The sequence below is a fragment of the Heptranchias perlo genome, chromosome 4 (genome assembly GCF_035084215.1).
Source record: "Heptranchias perlo isolate sHepPer1 chromosome 4, sHepPer1.hap1, whole genome shotgun sequence".
Classification (NCBI taxonomy): Eukaryota; Metazoa; Chordata; class Chondrichthyes; order Hexanchiformes; family Hexanchidae; genus Heptranchias; species Heptranchias perlo.
The window spans coordinates 2,290,779-2,316,886 of record NC_090328.1 but is presented as its reverse complement, the minus strand read 5'-3'; the positions used below and the strand labels follow the sequence as shown (position 1 = coordinate 2,316,886).

Sequence of the window (26,108 nt, the reverse complement as noted above, 5' to 3'; positions counted from 1 at the left end):
CGGGTGTACAACGGGCGGGGTGTATAACGGGCGGGGTGTATAACGGGCGGGGTGTGTGACGGGCGGGGTGTGTGACGGACGGGTATATAACGGGCGGGGTGTATGACGGGCAGGGTGTATGACGGGCGGGTGTATGACGGGCGGGGTGTATGACGGGCGGGGTGTATAACGGGCGGGGTGTATGACGGGCGGGGTGTATAACGGGCGGGGTGTATAACGGGCGGGGTGTATAACGGGTGGGGTGTATGACGGGCGGGGTGTATAACGGGCGGGGTGTATAACGGGCGGGGTGTATAACGGGTGGGGTGTATGACGGGCGGGGTGTATAACGGGCGGGGTGTATAACGGGCGGGGTGTATGACGGGCGGGGTGTATAACGGGCGGGGTGTATAACGGGCGGGGTGTATAACGGGCGGGGTTTATGACGGGCGGGTGTATAACGGGCGGGGTGTATAACGGGCGGGGTGTATAACGGGCGGGGTTTATGACGGGCGGGTGTGTAACGGGCGGGTGTATAACGGGCGGGATGTATGACGGGCGGGGTGTATGACGGGCGGGGTGTATGACGGGCGGGGTGTATGACGGTCGGGGTTCATGACGGGCGGGTGTATGACGGGCGGGTGTGTAACGGGCGGGTGTATAACGGGCGGGGTGTATGACGGGCGGGGTGTATAACGGTCGGGGTTTATGACGGGCGGGTGTATGACGGGCGGGTGTGTAACGGGCGGGTGTATAACGGGCGGGATGTATGACGGGCGGGGTGTATGACGGGCGGGGTGTATAACGGTCGGGGTGTATGACGGGCGGGTGTGTAACGGGCGGGGTGTATGACGGGCGGGGTGTATGACGGGCGGGTGTATGACGGGCGGGTGTATGACGGGCGGGGTGTATGACGGGCGGGGTGTATGACGGGCGGGTGTATAACGGGCGGGGTGTATGACGGGCGGGTGTATAACGAGCGGGGTGTATGACGGGCGGGGTGTATGACGGGCGGCGTGTATAACGGGCGGGGTATATAACGGGCGGGTGTATAACGGGCGGGGTGTATAACGGGCGGGATGTATGACGGGTGGGGTGTATAACGGGCGGGGTGTATAACGGGCGGGGTGTATAACGGGCGGGGTGTATGACGGGCGGGGTGTATAACGGGCGGGGTGTATGACGGGCGGGGTGTATAACCGGCGGGGTGTATAACGGGCGGGGTGTATGACGGGCGGGTGTATAACGGGCGGGGTGTATAACGGGCGGGGTGTATGACGGGCGGGGTGTATAACGGGCGGGGTTTATGACGGGCGGGTGTATAACGGGCGGGGTGTATGACGGGCGGGGTGTATAACGGTCGGGGTTTATGACGGGCGGGTGTATGACGGGCGGGGTGTATGACGGGCGGGGTGTATGACGGGCGGGTGTATGACGGGCGGGTGTGTAACGGCCGGGTGTATAACGGGCGGGATGTATGACGGGCGGAGTGTATGACGGGCGGGTGTATGACGGGCGGGTGTATAACGGGCGGGATGTATGACGGGCGGGGTGTATGACGGGCGGGTGTATGACGGGCGGGTGTGTAACGGGCGGGTGTGTGACGGGCGTGGTGTATGACGGGCGTGGTGTATAACGGGCGGGATGTATAACGGGCGGGGTGTATGACGGGCGGGTGTATGACGGGCGGGTGTATGACGGGCGGGATGTATAACGGGCGGGGTGTATGACGGGCGGGTGTATAACGGGCGGGGTGTATGACGGGCGGGGTGTATGACGGGCGGGGTGTATGACGGGCGGGTGTATGACGGGCGGGTGTGTAACGGGCGGGTGTGTGACGGGCGTGGTGTATGATGGGCGTGGTGTATAACGGGCGGGATGTATAACGGGCGGGGTGTATGACGGGCGGGTGTATGACGGGCGGGTGTATAACGGGCGGGATGTATAACGGGCGGGGTGTATGACGGGCGGGTGTATGACGGGCGGGGTGTATGACGGGCGGGGTGTATGACGGGCGGGGTGTATAACGGGCGGGGTGTATGACGGGCGGGCGTATGACGGGCGGGTGTATGACGGGCGGGTGTATGACGGGCGGGTGTATGACGGGCGGGGTGTATGACGGGCGGGGTGTATGACGGGCGGGGTGTATGACGGGCGGGGTGTATAACGGGCGGGGTGTATGACGGGCGGGTGTATGACGGGCGGGTGTGTAACGGGCGGGTGTGTATGACGGGCGGGTGTGTAACGGGCGGATGTGTGACGGGCGGGGTGTATGACGGGCGGGGTGTATGACAGGCGGGTGTGTAACGGGCGGGGTGTATGACGGGCGGGGTCTATGACGGGCGGGATGTATAATGGGCGGGGTGTATAACCGGCGGGGTGTATAACAGGCGGGGTGTATGACGGGCGGGTGTATAACGGGCGGGTGTATAACGAGCGGGTGTATAACGGGCGGGGTGTATAACGGGCGGGGTGTATGACGGGCGGGTGTATAACGGGCGGGGTGTATAACGGGCGGGGTGTATGATGGGCGGGGTGTATAACGGGCGGGGTTTATGACGGGCGGGTGTATAACGGGCGGGGTGTATGACGGGCGGGGTGTATAACGGTCGGGGTTTATGACGGGCGGGTGTATGACGGGCGGGGTGTATGACGGGCGGGGTGTATGACGGGCGGGTGTATGACGGGCGGGTGTGTAACGGCCGGGTGTATAACGGGCGGGATGTATGACGGGCGGAGTGTATGACGGGCGGGTGTATGACGGGCGGGTGTATAACGGGCGGGATGTATGACGGGCGGGGTGTATGACGGGCGGGGTGTATGACGGGCGGGTGTATGACGGGCGGGTGTGTAACGGGCGGGTGTGTGACGGGCGTGGTGTATGACGGGCGTGGTGTATAACGGGCGGGATGTATAACGGGCGGGGTGTATGACGGGCGGGTGTATGACGGGCGGGTGTATGACGGGCGGGATGTATAACGGGCGGGGTGTATGACGGGCGGGTGTATAACGGGCGGGGTGTATGACGGGCGGGGTGTATGACGGGCGGGGTGTATGACGGGCGGGTGTATGACGGGCGGGTGTGTAACGGGCGGGTGTGTGACGGGCGTGGTGTATGATGGGCGTGGTGTATAACGGGCGGGATGTATAACGGGCGGGGTGTATGACGGGCGGGTGTATGACGGGCGGGTGTATAACGGGCGGGATGTATAACGGGCGGGGTGTATGACGGGCGGGTGTATGACGGGCGGGGTGTATGACGGGCGGGGTGTATGACGGGCGGGGTGTATAACGGGCGGGGTGTATGACGGGCGGGTGTATGACGGGCGGGTGTATGACGGGCGGGTGTATGACGGGCGGGGTGTATGACGGGCGGGGTGTATGACGGGCGGGGTGTATGACGGGCGGGGTGTATAACGGGCGGGGTGTATGACGGGCGGGTGTATGACGGGCGGGTGTGTAACGGGCGGGTGTGTATGACGGGCGGGTGTGTAACGGGCGGATGTGTGACGGGCGGGGTGTATGACGGGCGGGGTGTATGACAGGCGGGTGTGTAACGGGCGGGGTGTATGACGGGCGGGGTCTATGACGGGCGGGATGTATAATGGGCGGGGTGTATAACCGGCGGGGTGTATAACAGGCGGGGTGTATGACGGGCGGGTGTATAACGGGCGGGTGTATAACGGGCGGGTGTATAATGGGCGGGGTGTATAACGGGCGGGATGTATGACGGGCGGGGTGTATAACGGGCGGGTGTATAACGGGCGGGGTGCATAACGGGCGGGGTGTATGACGGGCGGGGTGTATGACGGGCGGGGTGTATGACGGGCGGGTGTATGACGGGCGGGTGTGTAACAGGCGGGTGTGTGACGGGCGGGGTGTATGACGGGCGTGGTGTATGACGGGCGGGTGTATAACGGGCGGGATGTATAACGGGCAGGGTGTATGACGGGCGGGTGTATGACGGGCGGGGTGTATGACGGGCGGGGTGTATGACGGGCGGGGTGTATGACGGGCGGGTGTATGACAGGCGGGGTGTATGACGGGCGGGGTGTATGACGGGCGGGTGTATGACGGGCGGGTGTATGACGGGCGGGGTGTATGACGGGCGGGGTGTATGACGGGCGGGGTGTATAACGGGCGGGTGTGTATGACGGGCGGGTGTGTAACGGGCGGATGTGTGACGGGCGGGGTGTATGACGGGCGGGTGTGTAACGGGCGGGGTGTATGACGGGCGGGGTCTATGACGGGCGGGATGTATAATGGGCGGGGTGTATAACCGGCGGGGTGTATAACAGGCGGGGTGTATGACGGGCGGGTGTATAACGGGCGGGTGTATAACGGGCGGGTGTATAATGGGCGGGGTGTATAACGGGCGGGATGTATGACGGGCGGGGTGTGTGACGGGCGGGGTGTATAACGGGCGGGGTGTATAACGGGCGGGTGTATAACGGGCGGGTGTATAACGGGCGGGGTGCATAACGGGCGGGGTGTATGACGGGCGGGATGTATAACGGGCGGGTGTATAACGGGCGGGGTGTATAACGGGCGGGGTGTTTAACGGGCGGGATGTATAACGGGCGGGATGTATAACGGGCGGGTGTATAACGGGCGGGGTGTATAACGGGCGGGATGTATAACGGGCGGGTGTATAACGGGCGGGGTGTATAACGGGCGGGTGTATAACGGGCGGGATGTATAACGGGGTGGGTGTATGACGGGCGGGTGTATCACGGGCGGGGTGTATAACGGGCGGGTGTATAACGGGCGGGGTGTATAACGGGCGGGGTGTATCACGGGCGGGGTGTATAACGGGCGGGTGTATAACGGGCGGGTGTATAACGGGCGGGGTGTATGACGGGCGGGGTGTATAACGGGCGGGGTATATAACGGGCGGGTGTATAACGGGCGGGGTGTATCACGGGCGGGGTGTATAACGGGCGGGGTGTATAACGAGCGGGGTGTATGACGGGCGGGGTGTATGACGGGCGGGATGTATGACGGGCGGGGTGTATAACGGGCGGGGTGTATGACGAGCGGGGTGTATGACGAGCGGGGTGTATGACGGGCGGGGTGTATAACGGGCGGGATGTATGACGGGCGGGGTGTGTGACGGGCGGGTGTATGACGGGCGGGGTCTATGACGGGCGGGGTATATGACGGGCGGGGTGTATAACGGGCGGGTGTATAACGGGCGGGGTGTATAACGGGCGGGGTGTAAAACGAGCGGGGTGTATGACGGGCGGGGTGTGTGACGGGCGGGTGTATGACGGGCGTGGTCTATGACGGGCGGGGTATATGACGGGCGGGGTGTATGACGGGCGGGTGTATAACGGGCGGGGTGTATGACGGGCGGGGTGTATGACGGGCGGGTGTATAACGGTCGGGGTGTATCACGGGCGGGGTGTATGACGAGCGCGGTGTATAACGAGCGGGGTGTATGACGAGCGGGGTGTATGACGGGCGGGGTGTGTGACGGGCGGGTGTATGACGGGCGGGGTCTATGACGGGCGGGGTATATGACGGGCGGGGTGTATGACGGTCGGGTGTATAACGGGCGGGGTGTATGACGGGCGGGATGTATAACGGGCGGGTGTATAACGGGCGGGTGTATAACGGGCGGGTGTATAACGGGCGGGATGTATGACGGGCGGGGTGTATGACGGGCGGGATGTATGACGGGTGGTGTGTATGACGGGCGGGTGTGTCTGACGGGCGGGGTGTATAACGGGCGGGTGTGTAACGGGCGGGTGTATGACGGGCAGGGTGTATAACGGGCGGGTGTGTAACGGGCGGGTGTATGACGGGCGGGGTGTATGACGGGCGGGTGTATGACGGGCGGGGTGTATGACGGGCGGGGTGTATGACGGGCGGGGTGTATGACGGGCGGGGTGTGTGACGGGCGGGTGTGTGACGGGCGGGGTGTATGACGGGCGGGTGTGTGACGGGCGGGGTGTATGACGGGCGGGTGTGTGACGGGCGGGGTGTATGACGGGCGGGTGTGTGACGGGCGGGGTGTATGACGGGCGGGGTGTGTGACGGGCGGGGTGTATGACGGGCGGGGTGTGTGACGGGCGGGGTGTGTGACGGGCAGGGTGTGTGACGGGCGGGGTGTGTGACGGGCGGGGTGTATGACGGGCGGGGTGTGTGACGGGCGGGTGTATGACGGGCGGGGTGTGTGACGGGCGGGATGTATGACGGGCGGGTGTGTGACGGGCGGGGTGTGTGACGGGCGGGGTGTGTGACGGGCGGGTGTATAACGGGCGGGGTGTATAACGGGCGGGTGTGTGACGGGCGGGGTGTGTGACGGGCGGGGTGTGTGACGGGCGGGGTGTGTGACGGGCGGGGTGTGTGACGGGCGGGTGTATAACGGGCGGGGTGTATAACGGGCGGGGTGTGTGACGGGCGGGGTGTGTGACGGGCGGGTGTGTGACAGCGGATGGTCAATGGGGAGTGTGTTTCGCACTGGCAGCTTGTCACAACCCCACAATCTGAGACTGGTCCAACCTGTGAGCTGTCAAGGGGACCAGGCCGCTGCTCTCGTCCTGCCCACCTCCTGTCTGTTTCATAGGAACAGGAGGAGGCCATTCAGCCCCTCGAGCCTGCTCCGCCATTCAATGAAATCATGTCTGATCTGTATCCTAACTCCATCCACTGACCTTGGCTCCATGTCCCTTAACACCCTGGGCTAGCAAAAATCTATTGATCCCAGATTTAAATTTTTTTTTTTCGTTCATGGGATGTGGGCGTCGCTGGCGAGGCCGGCATTTATTGCCCATCCCTAATTGCCGTTGAGAAGGTGGTGGGGAGCCGCCTTCTTGAACCGCTGCAGTCCGTGTGGTGACGGTTCTCCCACAGTGCTGTTAGGAAGGGAGTTCCAGGATTTTGACCCAGCGACAATGAAGGAACGGCGATATATTTCCAAGTCGGGATGGTGTGTGACTTGGAGGGGAACGTGCAGGTGGTGTTGTTCCCATGTGCCTGCTGCTCTTGTCCTTCTAGGTGGTAGAGGTCGCGGGTTTGGGAGGTGCTGTCGAAGAAGCCTTGACGAGTTGCTGCAGTGCATCCTGTGGATGGTACACACTGCAGCCACAGTGCGCCGGTGGTGAAGGGAGTGAATGTTTAGGGTGGTGGATGGGGTGCCAATCAAGTGGGCTGCTTCATCCTGGATGGTGTCAAGCTCCTTGAGTGTTGTTGGAGCTGCACTCATCCAGGCAAGTGGAGAGTATTCCATCACACTCCTGACTTGTGCCTTGTAGATGGTGGAAAGGCTTTGGGGAGTCAGGAGGTGAGTCACTCGCCGCAGAATACCCAGCCTCTGACCTGCTCTCGTAGCCACGGTATTTATATGGCTGGTCCAGTTAAGTTTCTGGTCAATGGTGACCCCCAGGATGTTGATGGTGGGGGATTCGGCGATGGTAATGCCGTTGAATGTCAAGGGGAGGTGGTTAGACTCTCTCTTGTTGGAGATGGTCATTGCCTGGCACTTATCTGGCGCGAATGTTACTTGCCACTTATGAGCCCAAGCTTGGATGTTGTCCAGGTCTTGCTGCATGCGGGCTCGGACTGCTTCATTATCTGAGGGGTTGCGAATGGAACTGAACACTGTGCAATCATCAGCGAACATCCCCATTTCTGACCTTATGATGGAGGGAAGGTCATTGATGAAGCAGCTGAAGATGGTTGGGCCTTGGACACTGCCCTGAGGAACTCCTGCAGCAATGTCCTGGGGCTGAGATGATTGGCCTCCAACAACCACTACCATCTTCCTTTGTGCTAGGTATGACTCCAGCCACTGGAGAGTTTTCCCCCTGATTCCCATTGACTTCAATTTTACTAGGGCTCCTTGGTGCCACACTCGGTCAAATGCTGCCTTGATGTCAAGGGCAGTCACTCTCACCTCACCTCTGGAATTCAGCTCTTTTGTCCATGTTTGGACCAAGGCTGTAATGAGGTCTGGAGCCGAGTGGTCCTGGCGGAACCCAAACTGAGCATCGGTGAGCAGGTTATTGGTGAGTAAGTGCCGCTTGATAGCACTGTCGACGACACCTTCCATCACTTTGCTGATGATTGAGAGTAGACTGATGGGGCGGTAATTGGCCGGATTGGATTTGTCCTGCTTTTTGTGGACAGGACATACCTGGGCAATTTTCCACATTGTCGGGTAGATGCCAGTGTTGTAGCTGTACTGGAACAGCTTGGCGAGAGGGGCAGCTAGTTCTGGAGCACAAGTCTTCAGCACTACAGCTGGGATGTTGTCGGGGCCCATAGCCTTTGCTGTATCCAGTGCACTCAGCTGTTTCTTGATATCACGTGGAGTGAATCGAATTGGCTGAAGACTGGCTTCTGTGATGGTGGGGATATCGGGAGGAGGCCGAGATGGATTATCCACTCGGCACTTCTGGCTGAAGATGGTTGCAAACGCTTCAGCCTTGTCTTTTGCACTCATGTGCTGGACTCCACCATCATTGAGGATGGGGATGTTTGCAGAGCCTCCTCCTCCCATTAGTTGTTTAATTGTCCACCACCATTCACGACTGGATGTGGCAGGATTGCAGAGCTTTGATCTGATCCGTTGGTTGTGGAATCGCTTAGCTCTGTCTACAGCATGTTGCTTCTGGTGTTTAGCATGGATGTCGTCCTGAGTTGTAGCTTCACCAGGTTGGTACCTCATTTTTAGGTACGCCTGGTGCTGCTCCTGGCATGCTCTTCTACACTCCTCATTGAACCAGGGTTGATCCCCTGGCTTGTTGGTAATTGTAGAGTGAGGAATATGCCGGGCCATGAGGTTACAGATTGTGGTGGAATATAATTCTGCTGCTGCTGATGGCCCACAGTGCCTCATGGATGCCCAGTTTTGAGCTGCCAGATCTGTTCTGAATCTATCCCATTTAGCACGGTGGTAGTGCCACACAACACGTTGGATGGTGTCCTCAGTGCGAAGACGGGACTTCGTCTCCACGAGGACTGTGCGGTGGTCACTCCTACCAATACTGTCATGGACAGATGCATTTGCGACAGGTAGATTGGTGAGGATGAGGTCAAGTAAGTTTTTCCCTCGTGTTGGTTCGCTCACCAACTGCCGCAGGCCCAGTCTGGCAGCTGTGTCCTTCAGGACTCGGCCAGCTCGATCAGTAGTGGTGCTACCGAGCCACTCTTGGTGATGGACATTGAAGTCCCCCACCCAGAGTACATTCTGTGCCCTTGCTACTCTCAGTGCTTCCTCCAAGTGGTGCTCAACATGGAGGAGGACTGATTCATCAGCTGAGGGAGGACAGTTGGTGGTCATCAGCAGGAGGTTCCCTTGCCCATGTTTGACCTGATTCCATGAGATTTCATGGTGTCCAGAGTCAATGTTGAGGACTCCCAGGGCCACTCCCTCCTGACTGTATATCACTGTACCGCCACCTCTGGTGGGTCTGTCCTGCCGGTGGGACAGGACATACCCAGGGATGGTGATGGAAGAGTCTGGGACGTTGGCTGAAAGATATGATTCTGGCTATGTCAGGCTGTTGCTTGACTAGTCTGTGGGACAGCTCTCCCAATTTTGGCACAAGTCCCCAGATGTTAGTGAGGAGGACCTTACAGGGTCGACTGGGCTTGGTGTTTTGCCGTTGTCGTGTCCGGTTTTATTCTTATTATGACTTTTCGTCGCGAGATTTTACAACTGAGTGTCTTGCTCGGCCATTTCAGAGGGCAATTAAGAATCAACCACATTGCTGTGGGTTTGGAGTCACATTTAGGCCAGACCAGGTAAGGACGGCAGGTTTCCTTCCCTAAAGGACAGTCATGAACCAGATGGGTTTTTACGACAATCCGGTCGTTTCATGGCCACCATTACTGATACTAGTATTTTAATTCCAGATTTTTATTTAATTAATTGAATTGAATTTCAATTTCCCAGCTGCCGTGGCGGGATTTGAACTCATGACTCTGAGATTTTTAGTCCAGGCCTCTGGATTACTAGTCCAGTAACATAACCACTATGCTGCTGTATTAATTGAGCTAGCATTTACTGCTTTTTGTTCCACTCTTTTACCACCCTTTGTGTGAAGAAGTGTTGCCTCATTTCCCTCCTGAATGGCCTGGCTCTGATTTTAATGTTCTGTCTCCTTGTCCTTGACTCCCCCACCAGTGGAAAATGTTTCTCTTCATCTACCCTATCAATTCCATTCATAATCCTAAGGACCTCAATCAAATCACCCCTTAACCTTCTATATTCCAGGGAATACAAGTCCAGTCTATGTAATCTCTCCTCATAATCTAACCCTTGGAGACCAAAATCACCCCCACTGTGTCCAGTTTTGGGCCTTACTCTAGGAAAGTCATGAAGACCATGGGGAGAGTGAAGATGAGAGTCGCTGAGATGATTCCTGGGATCAGAGGCTTCAGGAGAGGCCGGAGAAACTGGGCTCTGTTCATTACAACATAGGAGGTCGCGCAGATGAAAAGAAGTTCAAAATTACAATCAAAGAATCATAGAATCATAGAAAGGTTACAGCACGGAAGGAGGCCCACCGAGTCCGTGCCAGCTCTATGCAAGAGCAATCCAGCTAGTCCCACTCCCCCGCCCTTTCCCAGTAGCCCTGCAAATTTTTTCCTTTCAAGTACTTATCCAGTTCCCTTTTGAAAGCCATGATTGAATCTGCCTCCACCCCCTCGGGCAGTGCATTCCAGATCCTAACCACTCACTGTGTAAAAAAGTTTTTCCTCATGTCACCTTTGGTTCTTTTGCCAATCACCTTAAATCTATGTCCTCTGGTTCTTGACCCTTTCGCCAATGGGAACAGTTTCTCTCTATCTACTCTGTCTAGACCCTTCCTGATTTTGAATACCTCGATCAAATCTCCTCGCAACCTTCTCTGTTCCAAGGAGAACAACCCCAGCTTCTCCAGTCTATCCACTTAACTAAAGTCCCTCATCCCTTGAATCATTCTAGTAAATCTCTTCTGCACCCTCTCTAAGGCCTTCACATCTTTCCTGAAGTGCAGTGCCCAGAACTGGACATAATACTCCAGTTGTGGCCAAACCAGTGTTTTATAAAAGTTCATCGTGATTTCCAAACTTTTGTACTCTATGCCTCTATTTATAAAGCCCAGGATCCCGTATACTTTTTTAACCACTTTCTCAACCTGCCCTGCCACCTTCAACGATTTGTGCAAATATACCCCCAGACCTCTCTGTTCCTGTACCTCTTTTAGAGTTGTGCCCTCTAGTTTATATTGCCTCTCCTCATTCTTCCTACCGAAATGTATCACTTTGCATTTTTCTGTGTTAAATTTCATCTGCCACCTGTCCGCCCATTCCACCAGCCTGTCTATATCCTCTTGAAGTCTATCACTATCCTCCTCACTGTTTACTACACTTCCAAGTTTTCTCTCATCTGCAAATTTTGAAATTGTGCCCTGTACACCCAAGTCCAAGTCATTAATATATATCAAGAAAAGCAGTGGTCCCAGCACCGACCCCTGGGGAACACCACTGTACACCTCCCTCCAGTCCGAAAAACAACTGTTAACCATTATTCTCTGTTTACTGTCCCTTAGCCAATTCTGTATTCATGTTGCTACTGCCCCCTTTATTCCATGGGCTTCAATCTTGATGATAAGCCTACCATGCGGCACTTTATCAAACGCCTTTTGAAAGTCCATATACACATCAACTGCATTGCTCTCATCTACGCTCTCTGTTACCTCATCAAAAAACTCTATCAGGTCAGTTAAACATGATTTGCCTTTAACGAATCCATGCTGGCTTTCCCTAATCAATCCATCCTTGTCCAAGTGACTGTTAATTCTGTCCCGGATTATCGTTTCTAAAAGTTTCCCCACCACTGACGTTAAACTGACTGGCCTGTATTTGCTGGGTTTATCCTTACACCCTTTTTTGAACAAAGGTGTAACATTTGCAATTCTCCAGTCCTCTGGCACCACCCCCGTATCTACGGATGTTTGGAAGATTATGGCCAGTACCTCCGCAATTTCCACCCTTACTTCCCTCAGCAACCTGGGATGCATCCCATCCAGACCGGGTCACTTATCTACTTTAAGTACAGCTCACCTTTCTAGTACCTCCACTTTATCAATTATTATCCCATCCAGTATCTCAACTATATCTTCCTTTACTGAGACTCAGGGAGCATCTTCTTCCTTGGTAAAGACAGATGCAAAGTACTCATTTAGTACCTTGGCCACCCCCCCTGCCTCTATGAGTAGATCTCCTTTATGGTCCCTAATCAACCCCGCCCCCCCTCTTACTGCCCGTTTACTGTTTACATGCCTGGAGAAGACTTTTGGATTCCCTTTTATGTTAGCCGCCAGTCTATTCTCATAAAGGGGCTTTAGTAAAGTAAATCAGGTAAAAAGTAATTCCACTGGTGGGTGAGTCAGTGATATAATCACCAAAAGATTGAAGGGGGATGTTAGGAGATATGTTTTCATGCAGAGGGTTGTTAGGACGTGGGGGGCTCGAATTTGGGACACGTGGTGTCCGGAATGCGCAAGCACATTTCTGGCATGACTTGCGGCAGACACCATCTTGGTAAAGGTGTTTTCACACGCGCTGATAACGAACGCCGGCAGCATGTAAAGTAGGGGGAATATGTGGTAGATCAGTGCGCAACACTGATTTAAAGGGACAGATACGATTTTGGAACTCAACACTCCAGCCAGGTCATAAACAGCATGGAGGACCCCCCACCAGTGCTATTTAAAGGGACCATGCAGGAGTTACAGGTTAGTTGCTGGATTATTGCTTCTGACTGCTGATGTATTTGTACCTGTTTTTGGAGATCTCCTATACTTGAATACTAGGGCTAGGGGACGTAGCCTGAAAATTAGAGCCACGACTTTCAGGAGTGAAGCTAGGAAACACTTCTACACACAAAAGGTGGGAGAAGTTTGGAACTCTCTTCTGCAAACAGGGTGTGGGGAAAGGGAATGGGCTGAATGGCCTCCTCCAGAGCAGCAGAGAAGAGCAGCCATGAGCAGCCAGAGAGCAGGAGAGGGAAAGGAAAGTCCAACTGTTTGACATTTTCACGCCTCATTTTGTGCTCCCTTTAGCTGTTGCTCCTGGTTTCCATGGTGATGGCCCAGGCCTGGGTCCAAGGACAATATTCGTAAGTGAACAAGTTTCTGTCCCGTCCCTCAGAGCCTTGTTTATGTACAGGGAAGCTACCAGATCCAGGGAAGGGATTGAGGGACACGGAGAGAAGGGATTGAGGGACACGGAGAGAAGGGAATGAGGGACACGGAGAGAAGGGATTGAGGGACATGGAGGGAAGGGATTGAGGGACATGGAGGGAAGGGATTGAGGGACATGGAGAGAAGGGATTGAGGGACACGGAGAGAAGGGATTGAGGGACATGGAGGGAAGGGATTGAGGGACACGGAGAGAAGGGATTGAGGGACACAGAGAGAAGGGATTGAGGGACATGGAGTGAAGGGAATGAGGGACACGGAGAGAAGGGATCGAGGGACACGGAGTGAAGGGATTGAGGGACACGGAGAGATGGGAATGAGGGACACGAAGAGAAGGGATTGAGGGACACGGAGAGATGGGAATGAGGGACACGGAGAGAAGGGATTGAGAAACACGGAGTGAAGGGATTGAGGGACACGGAGAGATGGGAATGAGGGACACGAAGAGAAGGGATTGAGGGACACGGAGAAATGGGAATGAGGGACTCGGAGAGAAGGGATCGAGGGACACGGAGAGAAGGGATCGAGGGACACGGAGTGAAGGGATCGAGGGACACGGAGAGAAGGGATCGAGGGACACGGAGAGAAGGGATCGAGGGAATCAGGGAGAAGGGATTGAGGGACATGGAGAGAAGGGATCGAGGGACACGGAGTGAATGGATTGAGAGATTCAGAGTGAAGGGATTGAGAGATTCGGAGTCTTGTGAAGTTTGATAGAAACCGAATGGTGGACTGATTCGATGGTCAGTGGGGGACGAGGATGACTTTGATTAACACATTGTCTAACTCACACCTTCTCTGCCAACAGTGCTATACACTGCCAATGGGCTCCGTTCAGCCCATGGAGTGACTGCGAGGGCTGCAACAACACTCAGGTGAGTGAAGACTCGCTAACGGCCACTAATAACAATTCCAGAAGGGCAAGTAGGCAACCAATCAGCAACGGCACAAGAACGAAATCCCAGCCTTTCACAAAGTGTCTTGCTGTGAACGACAACCCTTCTTATGTTCAGACTGGGCAGACAAACGGGAGAGAGCCAACATCCCCGAGCATACTGACGACCATTTGTAGATCTCCCATGGCGTTTCTCATAGAAACATAGAAAATAGGAGCAAGAGTAGGCCATTCGGCCATTCGGGCCTGCTCCGCCATTCAAAATGATCATGGCTGATCGTCTAACTCAGTACCCTGTTCCCGCTTTTTCCTCATATCCCTTGATCCCTTTAGCATTAAGAAATATATCTATCTCCTTCTTGAATACATCTAATGACTTGGCCTCCACTGCCTTCTGTGGTAGAGAATTCCACAGGTTCACCACCCTTTGAGTGAAGAAATTTCTCCTCATCTCGGTTCTAAATGGCATACCCCGTATCCTGAGACTGTGACCCCTGGTTCTGGACTCCCCAGCCATCGGGAACAACCTCCCTGCATCTAGTCTGTCTAGTCCTGTTAGAATTTTATATGTTTCGATGAGATCACCTCTCATTCTTCTAAACTCTAGTGAATATAGGCCTAGTCGACCCAATCTCTCCTCATACGTCAGTCCTGCCATCCCAGGAATCAGTCTGGTAAACCTTTGTTGCACTCCCTCCATGGCAAGGACATCCTTCCTCAGATAAGGAGACCAAAACTGCACACAATACTCCAGATGTGGTCTCACCAAGGCCCTGTATAACTGCAGTAAGACATCCCTGCTCCTGTACTCAAATCCTCTTGCAATGAAGGCCAACATACCATTCGCCTTCCTAACTGCTTGCTGCACCTGAATGCTCGCTTTCAGCGACTGGTGTACAAGGACACTCAGGTCTCATTGCACCTCCCCTTTTCCCAATCTATCACCATTCAGATAATAATCTGCCTTTCTGTTTTTACAACCAAAGTGGATAACCTCACATTTATCCACATTATACTGCATCTGCCATGTTCTTGCCCAGTCACCCAACTTGTCCAAATCACATTGGAGCCTCTTTGCATCCTCCTCACAGCTCACATTCCACCCCAGCTTTGTGTCGTCTGCAAACTTGGAAATGTTACATTTAGTTCCCTCATCCAAATCATTGATATATATTGTGAATAGCTGGGGCCCAAGCACTGATCCCTGCGGTACCCCACTAGTCACTGCCTGCCACCCGGAAAAAGACCCGTTTGTTCCTACTCTCTGTTTCCTGTCTGTCAACCAATTCTCAATCCATGCCAGTATATTCCCCCCAGTCCCATGTGCTTTAATTTTGCACACTAACCTCTTGTGTGGGACCTCATCAAAAGCCTTCTGAAAATCCAAATACACCACATCCACTGGTTCTCCCCTATCTATTCTACTAGTTACATCCTCAAAAAACTCCAGTAGATTTGTTAAGCATGATTTCCCTTTCATAAACCCATGCTGACTTTGTCCAATCCCGTTAATGTCCTCCAAGTGTTCTGTTATCACATCTTTTATAATAGACTCTAGCATTTTCCCCACTACTGATGTTAGGCTAACTGGTCTGTAATTCCCTGTTTTTTCTCTCCCTCCTGTTTAAATAGTGGGGTTACATTTGCCACCCTCCAATCTGTAGGAACTGTTCCAGAGTCCTCCTTTGCTGAATTCTGAACTGCTCCCAATCCTCAGGCTTGCCGCTTTTTCTGGCAATTTTATATGTCTCCTCTTTGGATCTAATACTATCCCTAATTTCTTTTGTAAGCCACCGTTGAGCCACCTTTCCTGTTTTATTTTTGCGCCAGACAGGAATGAATGTTTGTTGTAATTCCTGCACATGTTCTTTAAATATTAGCCATTCTCGTACGTAGTCTGGAGCATGACTTGATGTTTAGCTGCCAAGTTTGGAGCTGTGTTCCTTTAAGGCCGCTGCTCAGGTCTCCCTGTGGGAAATTGGTCAAAGCAGACACACCCAGAGGTCGTTTAGCGGCTAATTGCTGAGAGATGTTTCTGTAGGTTGGTGTCTGCTTGTAAATCCCGGGTTCCTGCTGTTGGGGAGGGGCCAGTTTATTAGGCCAGATAAACCAGCAGGAATTGTTTTTTAGCAACACCTTTCACACTCCGAAGTGTGACGGATTCATCTCACACAACACCAGCATATCTCCCGTGGCATTGCTCGTGGTGGGCAGATGAAGCCCATTGTTACTACTGACATACATCAAAAGGAATCACACATTTACCTGTCACAACTACCTGTCACACATCTACCAGTCACACACCTACCTGTAACGCATCTACCTGTCACAAATCTACCTGTAACACATCTACCTGTCACACATCAACCTGTCACACATTTTATCTGTCACACATATACTGTCATACATCTACCTGTAACACATCTGCCTGTCGCACATCTACCTGTAACATACCTACCTGCAACACACCTACCTGTAACACATCTACCTGTAACACACCTACCTGCAACACACCTACCTGTAACACATCTACCTGTAACACACCTACCTGTAACACATCTATCTGTCACACATCAACCTGTCACACATTCTATCTGTTACACATATACCTGTAAAACATCTACCTGTCACACATTTAAATGTTACAGATCTACCTGTAACACATCTACCTGTCACACATCTACCTGTCACACATTTAAATGTTACAGATCTACCTGTAACACATCTACCTGTAACACATCTACCTGTCACACATTTAAATGTTACAGATCTACCTGTAACACATCTACCTGTCACACATCTACCTGTCACACATTCTATCTGTCACACATATGCATGTAACACATCTACCTGTTGCACATATACCTGTAATGCATCAACCTATCACACATCTACCTGTCATCTATCTACCTGTCACACATCTACCTATCGCAATCTACCTGTAACATATCTGCCTATCACACATCTTCCTGTCACACATCAACCTGTAAAGCATCTACCTGCAACACATCTACCTGTTACACATCCACCTGTAACACATCTACCTGTAACACACCTACCTGCAACACACCTACCTGTAACACATCTACCTGTAACACACCTACCTGTAACACATCTATCTGTCACACATCAACCTGTCACACATTCTATCTGTTACACATATACCTGTAAAACATCTACCTGTCACACATTTAAATGTTACAGATCTACCTGTAACACATCTACCTGTCACACATCTACCTGTCACACATTTAAATGTTACAGATCTACCTGTAACACATCTACCTGTAACACATCTACCTGTCACACATTTAAATGTTACAGATCTACCTGTAACACATCTACCTGTCACACATCTACCTGTCACACATTCTATCTGTCACACATATGCATGTAACACATCTACCTGTTGCACATATACCTGTAATGCATCAACCTATCACACATCTACCTGTCATCTATCTACCTGTCACACATCTACCTATCGCAATCTACCTGTAACATATCTGCCTATCACACATCTTCCTGTCACACATCAACCTGTAACACATCTACCTGCAACACATCTACCTGTTACGCATCTACCTGTAACACATTTACTTGTAACACATCTACCTGTCACACATCCACCTGTTACACATCTACCTGTAACACATCTGCCTGTCACACTTCTATCTGTCACACATCACACATCTACCTGTCACACATCAACCTGTCACACATTTTATCTGTCACACATATACTGTCATACATTTACCTGTAACACATCTACCTGTCACACATATAACTGTAACACACCAACCTGCAACACACCTACCTGTAACACATCTACCTGTCACACATCAACCTGTCACACATTCTATCTGTTACACATATACCTGTAAAACATCTTCCAGTAACACATCTACCTGTAACACATCCACCTGTCACACATCTACCTGTCACACATCTACCTGTAACACACCTACCTGCAACACATCTACTGTCACACATTTAAATGTTACAGATCTACCTGTAACACATCTACCTGTTGCACATATACCTGTAATGCATCAACCTATCACACATCTACCTGCCACACATCTACCTGCCACACATCTACCTGTAACACATCTACCTGTCACACATCTACCTGTCACACTTCTATCTGTCACACATATACCTGCAACACACCTACCTGTAACACATCTACCTGTAACACATCTACCTGTCACACATTTAAATGTTACAGATCTACCTGTAACACATCTACCTGTCACACATCTACCTGTCACACATTCTATCTGTCACACATATACATGTAACACATCTACCTGTTGCACATATACCTGTAATGCATCGACCTATCACACATCTACCTGTCATCTATCTACCTGTCACACATCTACCTGTCACACATATATTGTCACACATCTACCTGTAACTTATCTGCCTATCACACATCCAACTGTCACACATCTACCTAGAATCATAGAAGTTTACAACATGGAAACAGGCCCTTCGGCCCAACCTGTCCATGTCGCCCAGTTTATACCACTAAGCTAGTCCCAATTGCCTGCACATGTCACACATATACCTGTAACACATCTACCTGCAAAACATCTACCTGTCACACGTCTACCTATCACACATCACCTGTAAAACATCTACCTGTAACGCATCTACCTGTAACGCATCTACCTGTAACACATCTACCTGTCAGAAATATACCTGTCACACATCCACCTGTAACGCATCTACCTGTAACACATCTACCTGTCAGAAATCTACCTGTAACACATCTACCTGTCAGAAATCTACCTGTAACACATCTACCTGTCACCCATCAACCTGTCACGCATTCTACCTGTCACACATCTACCTGTAACACATCTACCTGTCACACATTCTATCTGTCACACATATACCTGTAACACATCTACCTGCAACACATCTACCTGTTACGCATCTACCTGTAACGCATTTACTTGTAACACATCTATTTGTCACACATCCACCTGTAACACATCTACCTGTCACACATTCTATCTGTCACACATATACCTGTAACACATCTACCTGTCACACATCTACCTGTAACACATCTACCTGTCACACATTCTATCTGTCACACATATACCTGTAACACATCTACCTGCAACACATCTACCTGTTACGCATCTACCTGTAACGCATTTACTTGTAACACATCTAAATGTCACACATCCACCTGTAAAGCATCTACCTGCAACACATCTACCTGTCACACATCTACCTGTCACACTTCTATCTGTCACACATATACCTGCAACACATATACCTGTAACACATCTACCTGTTACACATCTACCTGTAACACATCTACCTGTCACACTTCTATCTGTCACACATATACCTGCAACACATATACCTGTAACACATTTACCGGTAACACATCTACCTGTCACACATCTACCTGTCACACATCTACCTGTCACACATCTACCTGCAACACATCTACCTGTAACACATTTACTTGTAACACATCTACCTGTTGCACATATACCTGTAATGCATCAACCTATCACACATCTACCTGTCATCTATCTACCTGTCACACATCTACCTGTCACACATATATTGTCACACATCTACCTGTAACTTATCTGCCTATCACACATCCAACTGTCACACATCTACCTAGAATCATAGAAGTTTACAACATGGAAACAGGCCCTTCGGCCCAACATGTCCATGTCGCCCAGTTTATACCACTAAGCTAGTCCCAATTGCCTGCACATGTCACACATATACCTGTAACACATCTACCTGCAACACATCTACCTGTCACACGTCTACCTATCACACATCACCTGTAAAACATATACCTGTCACGCATCTACCTGTAACGCATTTATCTGTAACACATCTACCTGTCACCCATCAACCTGTCACGCATTCTATCTGTCACACATCTACCTGTAACACATCTACCTGTCACATATTCTATCTGTCACACATCTACCTGTAACACATCTACCTTTCACACATATACCTGTAACACATCTACCTGTAACACATCTACCTGTATCACATTTACTTGTAACACATCCGCCTGTAACGCATCTACCTGTAACACATATACCTGTAACACATATATACCTGTAACACATCTAAATGTCACACATCCACCTGTAACACATCTACCTGCAACACATCTACCTGTTACGCATCTACCTGTCACACATTTACTTGTAACACATCTACCTGTCACACATCCACCTGTAAAGCATCTACCTGCAACATATCTACCTGTCACACATCTACCTGTCACACATTCTATCTGTCACACATATACCTGTAACACATCTACCTGCAACACATCTACCTGTTACGCATATACCTGTAACACATCTACCTGCATCACATCTACCTGTTATGCATCTACCTGTAACACATCTACCTGTAACACATCTACCTGTCACACATCTAAATGTCACACATCTACCTGTCACACATCTACCTGTCACATGTCTAAATGTCACACATCTACCTATCATAAATCTATCCTGTAACACATCTACCTGTCACACATCTACCTGTCACATGTCTAAATGTCACACATCTACCTGTCACAAATCTAACCTGTAACACATCTACCTGTCACACATCTACCTATCACACATCTACCTGTAACACATCTACCTGTCACACATTCTATCTGTCACACATTCTATCTGTCACACATCTACCTGTAACACATCTACCTGCAACACATCGACCTGTAATGCATCTACCTGTAACACATCTACCTGTAACACATCTACCAGTCACACATATACCTGTAACACTTCTACCTGTCACACATCTACCTGTCACAAATCTATCCTGTAACACATCTACCTGTCACGCATCTACTTATCACAGATCTACCTGCCGCATATCTACCTGTCGCACATCTACCTGTAACACTTCTACCTGTCATCTATCTACCTGTCACACATCTACCTATCGCACATCCACCTGTAACACAGCTACCTGTAATGCATCTAACTGTCACACATCTACCTGTCACACATCTACCTGTAACACATCTACCTGTAACACAGCTACCTGTCACACATCTACCTGTCACACATCTACCTGTAACACATCCACCTGTAACACATCTACCTGTAAAACATCTTCCTGTAACACATCTACCTGTTACACATTTACCTGTCACATATCTTCCTTTCACACATCTACCTGGTACACATGTAATTGTCACAAACTTACCTGTCACATATTTACCTGTCACACATGTAATTATTGCACTTTTACCTGTCACGCATGTGCCTGTCACACCTTAACCTTCGCACATGGACCTGTCACACATTTCCCTGTCATACCTCCACCTGTAAGGAGTCTTACAACACCAGGTTATAGTCCAACAGTTTTATTTGAAATCACAAGCTTTCGGAGGCTTCCTCCTTTGTCAGGTGAGTGTAGGATTCCATAAAGGTACAGCATATATAGTCAGAGAACAATGCCTGGTGATTACAGATAATCTTTCCAACTGCCCGTTATCAAAGCAATCAAAGGAGTGGAATGGTTTTCAGACAGAGAAACATTACGTACAGGACTACTGAATATACAAATGGTCACAACACAAAGACAGAGAGAGAGAGAGAGAGGGGGACACACACACCCGAAAGGCAGAGAAAAAGATAGAATGACCAGTTGTATTAAAAACAGATAACTTTTTTTTCACTGGTGGGATTACCGTTTGTGTATTCAGTAGTCCTGTATGTAATGTTTCAATTCCTTTGTGTCAACTCACCATTCAACTCCTTTGATTGCTTTGATAACGGGCAGTTGGAAAGATTATCTGTAATCACCAGGCATTGTTCTCTGACTATATATGCTATACCTTTATGGAATCCTACACTCACCTGACGAAGGAGGAAAGCTCCGAAAGCTTGTGATTTCAAATAAAACTGTTGGACTATAACCTGGTGTTGTAAGACTCCTTACATTTGTCCACCCCAGTCCATCACCGGCATCTCCACATCATACCTCCACCTGTCACTACCTGTCGTACATTCACCTCTGATGCATCTACCTGCTGGTACAGGCACTTAAATCAGCCTCAGTGCCTCTGGGTTCTGGAGAGGGAGAGGGAGAGGGAGAGGGAGGGGTCCCTCTCCTGATCACTAACCTGCTGCAGGCTGAGGTGAGGTGAGGACCCGATTGGTCAAATACTCTGCCAACACTCACTCTCGAGAGCCACATATTCTCGGTGATGGGGTGGGTTTGATCTGGTTACCGGATTATTTTCGGTGATGGGGTGGGTTTGATCTGGTTACCGGATTATTCTCGGTGATGGGGTGGGTTTGGTCTGGTTACCGGATTATTCTCGGTGATGGGGTGGGTTTGGTCTGGTTACCGGATTATTTTCGGTGATGGGGTGGGTTTGGTCTGGTTACCGGATTATTCTCGGTGATGGGGTGGGTTTGGTCTGGTTACCGGATTATTTTCGGTGATGGGGTGGGTTTGATCTGGTTACCGGATTATTCTCGGTGATGGGGTGGGTTTGGTCTGGTTACCGGATTATTCTCGGTGATGGGGTGGGTTTGGTCTGGTTACCGGATTATTCTCGGTGATGGGGTGGGTTTGGTCTGGTTACCGGATTATTCTCGGTGATGGGGTGGGTTTGGTCTGGTTACCGGATTATTCTCGGTGATGGGGTGGGTTTGGTCTGGTTACCGGATTATTCTCGGTGATGGGGTGGGTTTAGTCTGGTTACCGGATTATTTTCGGTGATGGGGTGGGTTTGATCTGGTTACCGGATTATTTTCAGTGATGGGGTGGGTTTGGTCTGGTTACCGGATTATTTTCAGTGATGGGGTGGGTTTGATCTGGTTACCGGATTATTTTCGGTGATGGGGTGGGTTTGATCTGGTTACCGGATTATTTTCGGTGATGGGGTGGGTTTGGTCTGGTTACTGGATTATTTTCGGTGATGGGGTGGGTTTGGTCTGGTTACCGGATTATTTTCGGTGATGGGGTGGGTTTGATCTGGTTACCGGATTATTTTCAGTGATGGGGTGGGTTTGATCTGGTTACTGGATTATTCTCGGTGATGGGGTGGGTTTGGTCTGGTTACCGAATTATTCTCGGTGATGGGGTGGGTTTAGTCTGGTTACCGGATTATTCTCGGTGATGGGGTGGGTTTAGTCTGGTTACTGGATTATTCTATTATAAAGGATGTGATAACAGGACACGTAGAAAATATCAACGGGATTAGACAAAGTCAACATGGGTTTATGAAATGGAAATCATGTTTGACAAATCTACTGGAGTTTTTTGAGGATGTAACGGGTAGAATAGATATGGGAGAACCAGTGGATGTGGTTTATTTGGATTTTCAGAAGGCCTTTGATAAAGTCCCACATAAGAGGTTAGTGTGCAAAATTAAAGTATATGGGATTGGTGTTAATATACTGGCATGGATTGAAAATTGGTTAACAGACAGGAAACAGAGAATAGGAATAAATGGGTCTTTTTCGGGGTGGCAGGCAGTGACTAGTGGGGTACCGCAGGGATCAGTGCTTGGGCCCCAGCTATTCACAATATATGTCAATGATTTGGATGAGGGAACTAAATGTAATATTTCCAAGTTTGATGACGACACAAAACTAGGTGGGATCGTGAGTTGTGAGGAGGATGCAAAGAGGCTTCAAGGCGATTTAGACAAGTTGAGTGAGTGGGCAAATACATGGCAGATGCAGTATAATGTGGATAAATATGAAGTTATCCACTTCGGAAGGAAAAACAGAAAGGCAGAGTATTATTTAAATGGTGGTAGATTGGGAAATGTTGATGTACAAAGGGACCTGGGTGTCCTTGTACACCAGTCACTGAAAGCAAACATGAAGGTGCAGCAAGCAATTAGGAAGGCGAATGATATGTTGGCCTTCATTGCAAGAGGATTTGAGTACAGGAGCAAGGATGTCTTACTGCAGTTATACAGGGCCTTGGTGAGACCACACCTGGAGTACTGTGTGCAGTTTTGGTCTCCTTACCTAAGAAAGGATATATTTGCCATAGAGGGAGCACAGCAAAGGTTCACCAGACTGATCCCTGGGATGGCAGGACTGTTGTATGAGGAGAGATTGGGTCGACTCGGCCTGTATTCACTAGAGTTTAGAAGAATGAGAGGGGATCTCATTGAAACATATAAAATTCTGACAAGGCTAGATAGACTGGATGCAGGGAGGATGTTTCCCCTGGGTGGGGTGTCCAGAACGAGGGGTCACAGTCTCAGGATACGGGGTAGGACATTTAGGACTGAGATGAGGAGAAATTTCTTCACTCAGAGGGTGGTGAACCTGTGGAATTCTCTACCCCAGAAGGCTGTGGAGGCCAAGTCACTGAATATATTTAAGAAGGACCTAGATAGATTTCTAGACACAAAAGGCATCAAGGGGTATGGGGAGAGAGCGGGAATATGGTATTGAGATAGAGGATCAGCCATGATCATATTGAATGGTGGAGCAAGCTCGAAGGGCTGAATGGCCTACTCCTGCTCCTATTTTCTATGTCCATGTTTCTATGTTTCTCAGTGATGGGGCGGGTTTGGGTTGGTTACCAGACGATTCCCGGTGATGGGGCGGGTTTGGGTTGGATACCGGACGATTCCCGGTGATGGGGCGGGTTTGGGTTGGATACCGGACGATTCCCGGTGATGGGGTGGGTTTGGGTTGGATACCGGACGATTCCCGGTGATGGGGCGGGTTTGGGTTGGTTACCGGACGATTCCCGGTGATGGGGCGGGTTTGGGTTGGTTACCAGACGATTCCCGGTGATGGGGCGGGTTTGGGTTGGATACCGGACGATTCCCGGTGGTGGGGCGGTTTGGTTACCGGACGATTCCCGGTGATGGGGTGGGTTTGGGTCGGTTAACGGACGATTCCTGGTGATGGGGCGGTTTGGGCCGGTTAACGGACGATTCCCGGTGATGGGGCGGTTTGGTTACCGGACGATTCCCGGTGATGGGGCGGGTTTGGGTTGGTTACCGGATGATTCCCGGTGATGGGGCGGGTTTGGGTTGGTTACCGGACGATTCCCGGTGATGGGGCGGGTTTGGGTTGGTTACCGGACGATTCCTGGTGATGGGGTGGGTTTGGGTTGGTTACCGGACGATTCCCGGTGATGGGGTGGGTTTGGGCCGGTTACCGGACGATTCCTGGTGATGGGGTGGGTTTGGGTTGGTTACCGGGCGATTCCCGGTGATGGGGTGGGTTTGGGTTGGTTACCGGGCGATTCCCGGTGATGGGGTGGGTTTAGGTTGGTTACTGGACGATTCCCGGTGATGGGGTGGGTTTGGGTTGGTTACCGGACGATTCCCGGTGATGGGGCGGGTTTGGGTTGGTTACTGGACGATTCCCGGTGGTGGGGCGGGGTGTGTTGGATACCGGATGATTCCCGGTGATGGGGCGGGTTTGGGTTGGATACCGGATGATTCCCGGTGGTGGGGCAGGTTTGGGTTGGTTACCGGACGATTCCCGGTGATGGGGCGGGTTTGGGTTGGTTACCAGACGATTCCCGGTGATGGGGCGGGTTTGGGTTGGATACCGGACGATTCCCGGTGATGGGGCGGGTTTGGGTTGGTTACCAGACGATTCCCGGTGATGGGGCGGGTTTGGGTTGGTTACCGGACGATTCCCGGTGATGGGGCGGGTTTGGGTTGGTTACCAGACGATTCCCGGTGATGGGGCGGTTTGGTTACCGGACGATTCCCGGTGATGGGGTGGGTTTGGGTCGGTTAACGGACGATTCCTGGTGATGGGGTGGGTTTGGGCCGGTTAACGGACGATTCCCGGTGATAGGGCGGTTTGGTTACCGGACGATTCCCGGTGATGGGGCGGGTTTGGGCCGGTTAACGGACGATTCCCGGTGATAGGGCGGTTTGGTTACCAGACGATTCCCGGTGATGGGGCAGGTTTGGGCCGGTTAACGGACGATTCCCGGTGGTGGGGCGGTTTGGTTACCGGACGATTCCCGGTGATGGGGCGGGTTTGGGCCAGTTACCG

The 26,108-nt window shown here is 51.5% G+C and overlaps 1 protein-coding gene across 1 annotated transcript in view; it reads left to right on the top strand.

Annotated features, from left to right (window-relative positions):
- Positions 1–26,108, top strand: part of LOC137320683 (complement component C7-like) — a 74,378-nt gene that overhangs the window by 5,656 nt on the left and 42,614 nt on the right. Inside the window, exons 2-3 of the mRNA XM_067982362.1 lie at positions 13,041–13,096; positions 13,987–14,053. Coding sequence (XP_067838463.1) covers positions 13,041–13,096; positions 13,987–14,053 — 123 coding nt within the window. The remainder of the gene's footprint in view (positions 1–13,040; positions 13,097–13,986; positions 14,054–26,108) is intronic.